This window comes from Lissotriton vulgaris, chromosome 11 (assembly GCF_964263255.1).
Source record: "Lissotriton vulgaris chromosome 11, aLisVul1.2, whole genome shotgun sequence".
Lineage (NCBI taxonomy): Eukaryota > Metazoa > Chordata > Amphibia > Caudata > Salamandridae > Lissotriton > Lissotriton vulgaris.
Genome location: NC_141699.1, coordinates 751,797,223 through 751,809,726, shown reverse-complemented (window position 1 = coordinate 751,809,726; position 12,504 = coordinate 751,797,223). Strand labels below are relative to the sequence as shown.

Below are 12,504 nucleotides of genomic sequence, written 5' to 3'. Positions count from 1 at the left end.
TTTTCAGAATTGATCACAAACCTCATTTTCAAACTATGACTATTTAAACTTGTCCCTGCATAACTGATTTCTTTCCATATTTTTCTTAAACTGTGCTACTCTAAGGATGTTGCTGTGCTCTACAGTTAACAAAGAACAAGGGCTTGTCTCCAAAATATATTTAAGGGCCATCCGATTTAGAGAAAAAAATCTTTACTCAGTCCAGCATCTCCAGCAATCATCATCTATAAGCATTCTAGAAAGTTCATTTGTTGGATGAATCTGGGTTTTGAGCGAGGAGCCTACAAGGTTCTAGCCCATGCAGGATATACATCTGGGTCCCGGGGAGTAGCCATTTTGATAAAAAAAGTCCCCACCTTTTACCGTGACTCGCACTTGGATAGATCCACAGGGGACCTATGTTGGGGTAACAGGGACATGGATGAGACAGCGGATTACTGTGGTCTCGGTATATGCGAAAACTGCAGGCCAGACACTGACAGGTTCCCACACAACACCTCTGACCTGAACCATGGGCACACTGGGGTTGATAGATGCTTGGAGATGGCTACACCATGATGCGAAAGCCTACACTTTACTACTCAGGGGCACACAATTTGTATACCCGACTAGACTATGTCTTTCTTCCCCGGCACGCCATAGGGACCAACGATGTAGCTGACTATTTGGCACGAGGTACCTCGGACCACTCACCACTACTGGCCCGACTGGGGGGCTGGGCGAGATCACAAACGGGGGGCTGGAGGTGGACATCATGGGACCTACAAAATCATGCAATACTTCAGGGCCGACACCAAGGTCTACTTCGCCGAGAATTCAGGCTCGGTACAGTCAGGGGTCACCTTATGGGAGGCCTACAAGACGGCACTCCGAGATAGGGCGCAGAACAGGGTATTATGGGCGAAACAGAGGGTCCACGAGGAGCTATGCACACTGGAAACTAAAGTTTTAGGCCTGGAGCGACAACACTTGACAGATGGAGATACACAGGTACTTCAGCACCTGCTTGACGCCCAGCAACAGTACAGGGATCTGGCCACCAATGAAGCAAAAGCGCAGGCACTTGCCACCCTGCACAGACTATACGATGTCGGGGACAAGTCTGGGAAACTCCTGGCCTGGCTGAGTCGCAGAGAGAGGGACTCACAATGGATAGAGGGTGTGACTGATAAGCAAGGACAACTGTATAGAGGAGACACCCAGATAACCCACACGTTCGCCTCCTACTTTAGGGACTTCTATGCGGCCCAAGACTTGGGTGCCGCAGACGATATTGCGGCCTATTTGGACGAGATACACACCCCAGTTCTAACTGAGGAAGACACTGATGCCCTGGATGCCAATATATCGGCTTCGGAATTAAAGGAGGCGATAACTAGGCTTCGGCCGGGGAAAGCCCTAGGCCCTAACGGTCTCCCTGCGGAGTTCTTTAAGAAAGGGGCAGACCTCCCGATACCCCACCTTCTGGCACTATATGGAAATGCAACCCAAGAGGGTGAGCTCCCGCCGGACCTTAAAATGGCCACGATTGTGCCGATCTGTAAACCGGGCAGACCGTCGGACGCCTGCGAGTTGTATAGACCAATCTCTCTTCTCAATATAGAGGCCAAGTTATTGGCCACGGTCCTGGCCCTTCCATTGGGCCAGGTGATTTCCGAGTTAGTACACCAGGACCAAACAGGATTTCTGCCGGATAGGGCTACAAGGCAAAATCTCCGGCGGACCCATAATTGGCTTATGGAGGTGAAACAGAGTGAGGACCCACATATGTTCCTCTCCTTAGATGCAGAGAAGGCGTTCGATACGGTCCACTGGCCCTTTCTGGTGGCGCCGCTGATTAAGTTTGGGATCGGCCACAACTTTCGGAGATGGGTGGGCCTACTATATACAGATCCGAGGGCTCGGGTGTGCTGTCGGAGGACTCTCCAGTTCGGAGGGGGGCCCGACAGGGATGCCCCCTGTCCCGCTACTGTTCGCCCTCACAGTTGAAATATAAGCGTGTAATATCCGTCAGGTGGAAGGGGTACATGACTTCCGCATAGCACGGGAGGATCAGCAGAAGGGGAAGCTTTCGCTATATGGGGATGACATTCTTATATATTTCACTCAACTGACAATTACGATCCCGGCACTGTTTGAACTCCTGGATAGGTATGGCTCCTTCTCGGGCTACAAGATAAATTGGCACAAATCGATCTTATATAGCCCACGCCCGGATGAAGATTGCCCCCACTTCCGGGAGCCCTACAGACTACACAGTCTGGTTTTAAATATCTAGGGGTATACTTGCCTACTGACAAACAAATCTCCTATCAAAAAAATATACTTAGAGTAATCCAGAACTTTGCAGAAGACGCCCTCCGCTGAAAGTCATTGCCTTTAACGATACTAGGATGAGCAGTGATGTTCAAAATCAGTTTCATACGTCTTTATTTCGATTTTTAGACCATAAAAGACATCATATACAATACATACATAATTCATAAAATTCAATACATATTCAGTTTAACATTTATAAAATGTTCACATTATTCTCTAAAAACATCATCAATCCATTAAAACTTAATTAAATTGACTCTAAAGACGTACAGAAATTCATTCGTAATAAAAATAAGTATCACCTAATCATATGACTAGTGCATGCCTAGCTCTAATGACCCATGCCCACCCTAATCATTTTGCTAATCCTATAGTCACACACTCAGAGGTGTTAGATCTTAAAGCCCAGAGAGCTTCCATGCATCCCCGTGACTTTATCCTCCTGCAAATGGGTTTAAGCCATTTGCGCCGGGGAGTGGTATATGCTGGACAGGCGAAGAAGATGTGACCAATGGATTCCCTTTGGCCACAACACCAGGGGCAGGACTTTGTTTGCTGTCCACGCCATTTGTATGTGAACATCCTTACAGGTAGCGAGCCAACTCTAAACTGATGATAGAGTTTTCTATCCAAACTTCTGGTGATGCTATCCCAATAGGGCTCTAAGCGGGAGTCTACCTTATGACTCAAAAACAAGCCTGTCAAGTTTGCAGACTGTGATAACGTGACCTATTGTTCTTTTACAGTTGCCCAATATAATAGTTTAAATTCTTTCTTAGACGAAAAAGCATTGTTTCCCGGATCTGACCACTGTAAACTTAAGCCCATGTTTTGCAATGTGGACTTCACAACTCTGAACCACAGGAGGTTACCTGACCCTATAATTGATCTTAAGTCTAAGATTTCCTTAGCGAATAAAACCAGTTCTGGTGTGGACCATATGCGTCTCTACAGAGCCACCATCCTAAATCGAGCTAGATCTTTAATAGAATGATAGCCCATATCTAATAGAAGGGGTTGTATCGGGGTAGATTGTGGGAGACTGACCAAGCTGCGCAAAAACGTATTTTGAATTTTGTCCAAAGGGGCAAGATCCACAAAACCCCATAGATCTGCTCCGTAAGGGATTGCAGAACTTATTTTTGCATGGTAAATTTTTAATGCTGGCAATACCCTTTTGGTTTGTGAACATCGTTGCTCCTTTACTAGACACCCTGTTAAGCGGGCAAATTTTAAGCAGAGGGCCTCGATCTGTGGCTTCCATCGCAGCCTATGATCTAAAACCACCCCCAAATAAGTCATGACATCCACCTGTTCTAGGTCAATGCCATTCATACTAACATGGCTCTGTTGCGGTTTATTTTTGGTTAAGACCATAAATTTCGTTTTGGACACATTTATCTCTAGGTCATTAATTTTACAGAAGTCCACAAACTTGTTTATAGCGGTCTGTAGCCCCGTCTGGGTTTTTGCCAAAATCAACGTATCGTCTGCAAAGATGAGCAGAGGAAACTTTCTAGGAACTGCACTACTTGATTAATAAATAGTAAAAACAGGGTAGGTGCAAGGACACAGCCCTGCCTTACACCACGGGTAACATGGAAAGGCTCAGTCACCTGTCCCTGTCTGCCCCATCTAACTCTAGCAAAGTTATCCTCATGCAATCTTTTAGTGAGCTCCAAAAGTTCTGGTAGCATTCCCATTTTGCCCAAGGCAACCCACAACTTCTCTCTCGAGACAAGGTCAAATGCGGATTTTAGGTCCACAAACGCTGCATAGATAGAGCCCCCGCCTAAAAACACAACCTTCCAATATATCAGAATAAGTCTTAACACTTGTGACCTGAAGCCCGCTTGCATCGGGAATAGTATATTTTCCTTACTCATCCATGCCTGAATTTTTGCCAAAACCATTCTTGCTATGACTTTCTGCAGGGCGTCTATAAGGCTAATTGGGCGGTAGTTCCCTGGTGATGATCGATCTCCTTTTTTAAAAACAGGTAGAATTTCCGCCCCTCTCCATGAATCTGGAACCCTAGCCCCATTAGCAATGGCATTAGCTAAAATCGTAGTATATGACACCCAATTATACTGGTCATACTTGAAAAGATCAACCGGAATGCAGTCCATGCCGGGAGCTTTTCCCGCTTGGACCAGACTCAACGCCTTCTCAACCTCACTAATTTCAAACACTAATGGCGAACATGGAGTTATAGGCAAGGTCGGCAAGTCTTTCTGTGCTTCCTTCGGTACCGCCACCAAACTACAAAACTGGGATGAGTAATGGACCACCCAATCCTCAGTAGAAACATAATTAACTGGTGTTTGCGAGTCCTGGGTCCCTCCCCATTTCACAACCTGCCCGAATTTTATCTGATTAGAAGACAAGCAGGCTTCGTACAGGTCCTGCCAGCGACGATCGTCCCATGTTTGCTGCGCCTTGCTTTGGACCTTCTTATAATTTAACCTTTCTGCTTTAATATCAGATGTCACCCTGGATTTGATAGCATTGATCAAGGGAGCTATGGGCCTGACGACAGGTTTTATCGTACCATTTAGTACTAGAAAAACTTCCCCCAGCTTTCCCAGATGTACCTGGCTTCGTAAAAAGGGTTTTCAGTTTGTCAAACAGTTGCTTGTGTAGAGTGCAAATCTGCTCGAGTGGACCTGAATTTACAATCACTGTCTTGGCTATATTTACAGAAGATGAAACTTCATGGGATATTTTATCAAGGGTGACTGGGTCATCCAGGACCCTACACCAACGAACCCTACGACAATCGTTTAAGATGGCCTCAGCTGTAATACAATTAGTAGTGTTGGTTCTGCCAAGCCCCCCCATCAATTTTCAGACTTAGTATCAGAGGATTATGGTCACTCTCTGGCCGGGCAGTGATTACCAGATCATCTAAAACTGGCCAGAAATTTAATTTGATGAAAAAATAATCAATTCTACTAGTACTAGTTCCATTATCGAATGTTACCTGCCCAATTTTATCCGAGTTTGCTCGTCCGTTGTCTGCTCTTAGGCCCCACTCCAGGCATAAGCCCAGCCAATGTAGAGCTGCCTCAGTAACCCTTTTAATAGGGTTTAGGGCAAGGTGTGGGACGTTCCATAACTGGTCAACCTCTCCATAGCTGTCTTCTCCCTCACTAGGTAGGGGTTCGAAGGTGCAGTTTAAGTCCCCTGCCACTATAATGAACTTATCCCTCCCAATTGAATCCATCAAAAGGTCGAGGTCATCAATGATTTCTGGGCTCCGCCCTCCTGGTAAGCCCCTTGCATAGATATTAATTATGAATATACCCTGCTAAGTTTTAGACCCAGGATATCCATGCTTTGGACTCAATTCCTGTGGCCTATAGCCGAGGGATTGTCTAATCCAAATTATCAGGCCGCTGGATGGTCTACCCTTTTGCCCCCTGATAGCTGGTTTATAAAAGTTAATATAGCCTATACTAAAGATTGGGTCAAGTGCCCAACTTTCTTGGAAAATTAAAATATCGTGCTGGTCTATAAACTCACCCCATTCAGCCCCATCTAATTTCCCCTTCAATCCTGCAACATTCCATGAAGCTAATTTGATCGTTGGTTCCTGATTTATCGTTACACTTAAGTGGCTTTGGTCAGTGACCCCCGCCCAAGGAATTCTGCTTGATCTCCCTTCCCCACCCATCAACAATCTACCTGCGGAATCATCTGCCACAATGCTACCTTTGCGGTCATCCCCACTGTTCCCTGTTAGGTAGGCGTTTTTCGGCTAGGTCAATTTCCTTTTCCAAAATACATGTTGTTCGTTTAAAAAAGTGATCAATAGTGCCGGTAAACACCCCAATTGATGTCGAGACTTGTTCCAGTCTTTCTTTACCAGATCGTAAAGGCATTATTACAAACCAGCTCAAACAAAGAGCCAACCGCATAGATACAACCAGTATGGGAAGCAATTACAACAAACCCAAATATATTAATTATGATGGGGAAACTCAACAAACCCAGTATAACATGTATCAATACAATAGAGTCCAAGACTCACATGAAAGAGGGGTGACCCAACCCGACCTCTATCTGCCTCGGACAGCCTAAGACGGCCCGCCCTTTGCCCGGCGCCCACCCGCGCGTGTCCCGCGTCACGGGTAATTGATGGAATTATAAGGAGGCAGGTGGGGGCGTGTCCAGTGCGGGAAGAGGCGGCAGGTGTGTGGCAAGTGGCCTGCTGGGCCTCGCAGTCCCACAGAGACAGGGAATTCAGCCCCCGAGTCAAATGAACGGTGCCCGCGAAGCGGCGGCCGTGAAAAGTATCTCAGACGCCCTCAGACAGTATCCTCGTAGTCACGAGCACAAAGAGTCAGCCAGGTGAGCAGAACAAGAAGAAAACGGCACCCGAGGAGCGGGGGCCGTGTATCCAAGATAAGGAGGCAGGCGGGGCGTGTCCAGTGCGGGAAGAGGCGGCAGGTGTGTGGCAAGTGGCCTGCAGGGCCTCGCAGTCCCACAGAGACAGGGAATTCAGCCCCGGAGTCCAATTAACGGCGCCCGCGAAGCGGGGGCCGTGAAAAGTATCTCAGACGCCCTCAGACAGTATCCTCCTAGTCACGAGCACAAAGAGTCAGCCAGGTGAGCAGAACAAGAAGAAACCGTTCAAAATGGTCACGTTGCCATGCTTTCTGTATGCCCTGCAGAATGAATACTTCCCCCTACCCCGATAGACGTTCTTGACAATCAATGCCGAACTGCGAGCTCTTCTATGGCTAGGGAAACAACCGAGAATAGCTCTAGCTACCCTTCAACTAAATCAATATAATTGGGGGGGGGGATCTCCCTGCCAGATGTGGAGGCCTATTACTGGGCAGAGCATCTTACACCAATAAATGACTGGCTGCATGCACCAGCCGGTCACCTGACATACAGATTAGAGAGGGCCACCATGGCACACTGCACTAGCCTGCACTATCTGTACGGGGAAATAGCGAGGCGACAGCTGCTGCCGGCCACGCAGCTCACTATAGATGTATGGGACAGGGCGATGAGGATGATGGGGTGGGCACACAAACAGACTAAACAGACACCGATTTGGACCTGTACATGGTTAAAAGAACTACACAAGCTCGCCGGCTTCGGTGGATGGGACACCATAGGGATTTCAACATTGGGTGACTTAGTGAAAGGGGGGAAGTTTAGGACGTATGAGTCCTTGAGGGCGGAATATGGACTAACCCCAGCGCAGTTCTTCAAATATGCATGACTGCGTCATGCCTGGAAGGCCGAGGCGGCGCTGGCATCGCAACTACCAGAGTATGCCCCCCTGGAGGGTCGCCTGTTACAAGAACAGGTTCCCAATAAACTGGTATCCCTGATGTACAAAACTTTGATTAATAATGCACCGGACGGATTAGGGAAACTGAGGGTGGCATGGGAGCAGAATGTGGGCGACATGGAAACCATAGACTGGGAGACGGCCTTGATGCATCACAGGGAGGTTGCGATTAAGACCCGATTACGCCTCATCCAATATAAAATACTACACATGGTCTATTACGACAGGGTTAGAATGCACCGCATGGGGAAAGCTAGTGATCCATACTGCTTGAGGTGCGGACACCCACAGGGAACCTTTTTTCATACCCTATGGGAGTGTCCTGCCATAGTCACCTACTGGACTCATATAACAGGTGAGCTAAGTAAGATCCTGGAGGTGACGCTACCGATGGACCCTAAATTTGTGCTACTAGGAATTATAGCAGAAATAGATCTGACCCACCCACACCTGATCTTTGCCCTGCTAGCCTTGATGGTGGCGAAGAGAGATGTGGCTCAAGGAGCTAGATATACAGTTACCCCCTTTGGCAACGGGCACAGGTGGGATCATGGTGCCCAGTGGGCTGGGAACGGATGATGCTAAATTAATGCATGCAATATTAACGCAGTGGATGGGGGGTGGGGGGACGGGGGGTGCTGGGTGACCTGGAAAATTAATTGTGCTTTGTCAATTATTTGTGATTTGATTCAAAATGCCAATAAAAACAGTAAAAAAAAGAATCTGGGTTTTGAGATCTATTGCGATATTCACTGGATGGGCTCCTTAAATTATAGAAAGCAGCATTATAGACGATGAAATTCCTCCAAGTTTGCAGCATTTAGTATAAGATAAGACTAAGAGGGAGATTGGTTGGTGCACAAGGGACGATGAAGTTTCTAAGATAAAAGGGGCGAAAATCCTGCATTTGTTGGTGAGCTTTGGGATAGGGGATTACATGTTATGAGGTACAAAATGGCACAAAAAAAAATCTGAAAGCAACAGTATTTTATTGGCATTTCATTTTCTCAGAGAGTGAGTTCAACAAGAAGAGAGCAGCCCCGGAAATCCTTATATATTTTTTTTTTTGCAGTGGAGTATTCGTTTGAATCTTTTTGCCTCGAGTCGCACAGCTCCGACACATTCATGTTTCTTGCCCAGAATTGAGCATTAAGGGCAGCAGTGGGTGTGGCGGACAATGGAAGGTCAAATTTACTAGTCTAACTAAACAATATTTGGGGAAAGGGCAACTTTCTCCCAAACATCCGAGGAGGCTTATTTTGTATTCGAACTCCAGTCTCGGAATATCTGGGGGAAAGTTATAAATTCCCCAAGTATTTTTAGGAAGGGTTGAAAAGTAGTAATTATGAATTGCACAAAGTGCTGCCCTGAGGGCACAGCTCCGGGCAAAAAACTAGGAATGCTGCTTGATGGCACAGCTCAGGGGAAAAAACTAGGAATGCTGCTTGCAAGAGCCTATGTGTTGCTTTAAGAGATGATCAATAACTTGTCCCTATGCCAACCTTCCAAGAACGCTGCTAGAGCATGACCCTCAAATATTGCAGTTTTTAATAGCAATGCTGTAGCTAAAAACTGGTGCCTTTGCTTACAGGGGTGAAAGTAGGTGAGGCCAAAGAGCTTATGTACATTATAATTGCAGTGCTTTTCGACTTGGCAGACAATGCAATCTTAAATAGTTCTGTATGCAAATGTTAACATGTCGTGTTTTATTGGTTTTTAAAAATTAAAACTTGCCACTGTACATTGAGTACATCCTTTATTTGAAAAGAAAAAAATGTGCGTACTAAGGGGTTTGTACCTGCTGTAATTGTTGGCTTTCTTGTTTAGCTGCTTTGGAGAAATTCGAAATCCCACAGAAAATCCGCCTATGCGCCGATACATGGACACCTGAAACGGGTTTGGTCACAGACGCCTTCAAATTGAAACGCAAGGAACTTAAAACACATTACCAGGCCGACATTGAGCGAATGTACGGAGGAAAATAACGGAATGATGTCTGGACGCCATTTTGCTGCCCCAAGCCAGCGCAACCGGGAAATACTTGAATTGAATCTCTCAACATTTGAGACCTTAAAATAAACCAATTCGAAGCCCATTCCTCGCCTGGAAGTGTTCTTCCGAGCAAAAGGAGCACAGCATCGTTGACTTACCCCAACAGTAAAATGTTAAGACGGCAAACTCGAGTCTGTCTCTGTTCTTAGCAGAAGTTGTGGCGAATCCTGCTGATTTCCCGAGTCTTGGCACTGGTGGCCAGATACTGATATGGAAACCGCATTTTTAAACCCGATTTATACATCTTGTGTTATTGTTCTGTTTGTAAGTTTATAAAGGGGTGGCTGTATAGAGGGATCAGTAACATTACTGTATATATGAAACGGTGACTTTTTGGGGAGACTTTTTTAACTTCTGATATTTAAGACGAGTGTTGTTGTTGTGAATTTGTGTACATTGGAAACCTGTTTACAAATGAAACCTTTCTTAGGGCGTGATCGAAGTTTCCTAAAACTGTATAGTCGTGTTGTGTCGGTCGAGAATTAACCTGAATACACAGAGCGCCTTCTACGACGCCTCATTCATCTTTGATGTTTCTATCATTCTTTTTGTACACGCATTTTTTTCCTGCTGTTGAGTGATTCTGATGGTCGAGACATGGGAGTAGAGAGAACACAGTCAGTCATTAGCGTTTGAAAATTCAGTGTCCAGCAAACGGAGTTTGAATTGTTGAGATGAAGAGTTGTGTGTGGCAGTTTTAGGGCCTTTTGCTGCAGATAATGTGGGCTGGCTACCGCAGTTAATACAATAATGTAGTTCAAGGAAACAAGCACTACTGTAAGCAGAAGCTTTTGGTACTTTTTTTTTCATTCAGCTTGAACTTAAGTTATTGTTACTCTTTTCTGCAGTAAGTTGCTGAAGTACTGAAAATGAAAGGAAAGGGAACTGGGCCAGAAAAACTACAAAGGCACACATGCATTCAGGGTCATATTAAACTAAATCAGAAAACCAAATGTCCTTAAAATCCCAAACCCCTTGGGGTTAATTGTAGTGACTCATTTGCCTCTTTAAGTGTTTGACTGAATAATTACCTTATGTATTGAAGGGTTTTGTGCAATTTTTACTTTGTGTTTTTTTACATTTCTTGCTCCAGAATCAGCAGCGATCAACCAGTTTAAATGTATGATTTGTTATACTTGGCACACGACGTCCTAAATAGATGCTATACTGAAGAGTGTATTCATCAGTACCGGAACTTTTCATAGGAATGAACTGAAAGAATTAAAATGCATAAGGAAAGAAATCACTGTGGCATACAGTTCATTTTTTACCAGTTGTGTTTTGTGAGAAATGCTCTTCTATATCGAGGGGGTCCAGAACCGCTTTTTCAAGATGTTTAAATTGCGATGAATATGTAAATACGGGTCATGCCGTAATTGGGGGCCCCTCCCCGCCTCACATGAGCCACCTTTTACACTTCACAGGGTTTCATTTTCCGTTAACTGTTGTAGATGAGAAAGTTACAGCAGTATTTTTACAGTTTCTTTTCAGACCTTTTATCATGCCTGTGATGTGATCGCCATACTGTGCCACCAGTCAGTTTTATACTTAAACAAATATTTATATGCGCCTATTATTACCCATAGGTGCAAGTGGTTTAGTTCTGCTTCAGAAGCCCATCTTCAGGGTATTGTGGCATTACACCAGAGAGGTCTCTGTTGATGAATCGGATCGGACCTTGCATCCCCACCCCCGTCAATTATCCAGTCATTTTCTGCCATTGCAGTGCTAGGACAGTTCCACACTTTTAGAGCTGTCTTTACTGTATAAGAGAAAGAAGAGACGTCCCAATGTAATGATTTATCTGTTGTTGCATGCCGAAGGCGAGTGTTGCATGAGCAATTCTCTAGCCACAATACAACTTTGTTATCCTTGGCAGTACTTGAAAAGAAAGATGCACAATGCCTCTACAACTCTAACTCCAGCACCAATTCTGAAAAGTCAGAATCATTTCAGTACTTCAGGGTATAAGGCACTTCCCCAGGTTTCAGGTTTAATTTCTGCAGCCTTACTTGTCTGGTCTCCCCTCTAAAATAAAAAGCATGGACTGTTTTTTTCCTTTACTATTGTAACTGGTCCCCCATGACCAGTATCTCTTAATAAATCAATCTTCCTCCGGACTGGATAGCAGGAGTGTGAATATCAAAAACCTTGAGACCCTCCAGTTTCATTTGGATCAAACTTTGAAATGTCTGTCTGTGGCTCAATAACTCACGTTCTTGTGTTTTTAAAAATTCAAGGACAAGCCTTTATGTTTAAAGAAAAGCTGTCCAGAGATCAGCGTACCTGTTATAACCTAAGTTACAGGTGCAAAATATGTTTCTACTTCATGTGCAAAGGCCCTTCTCTTACTCTCTCTTCTCTCCTGTTTATAAAGGGTCTCCAGTGGGGGAATGCAAAATTTCAAATTAGTCCACCCTCTGTAGTTGTTGACGCTTCATACACTTTAATAGGATACACCATTGTTTACCTTGTGAAGTATAGGAAAGTGATAAATGGGGGGTAGTAGGGTCATTCCTGGCTGGTGTGGTTTCATTCAAACTAACTTTAGGAGCCTCCCAATGCTCCATGTTTAACAGTGGTCATCTCCGGCCTTTACTCTTTCCATTACTATGACAGCACCCACAGAACTGCTCAAGAGATTCTGCCCTAGGTCTCTGGCATCAGACCGTTCTGAAGATTAAGATGAGATGCATGAAGTTGTGCAAACTGTATGGATATGATCTGCTCTGTTTTGGAAAATAACTGATGCTCCTCTTTAAACATGTGTCCCCACAATTTACAGGGATCTGTGTATATGTTCCTTGATCGTTTTTTTCAAC

At 45.1% G+C, this 12,504-nt stretch overlaps 1 protein-coding gene across 1 annotated transcript in view; it reads left to right on the top strand.

Moving 5' to 3' along the window:
- ACSL3 (acyl-CoA synthetase long chain family member 3) overlaps nt 1-10,925 on the top strand; it is a 569,394-nt gene extending 558,469 nt beyond the window's left edge. The window contains exon 15 of the mRNA XM_086943874.1: nt 9,458-10,925. Coding sequence (XP_086800000.1) covers nt 9,458-9,615 — 158 coding nt within the window. The 3' untranslated portion in view covers nt 9,616-10,925. The remainder of the gene's footprint in view (nt 1-9,457) is intronic.
- Nucleotides 10,926-12,504: the final 1,579 nt, after the last annotated feature.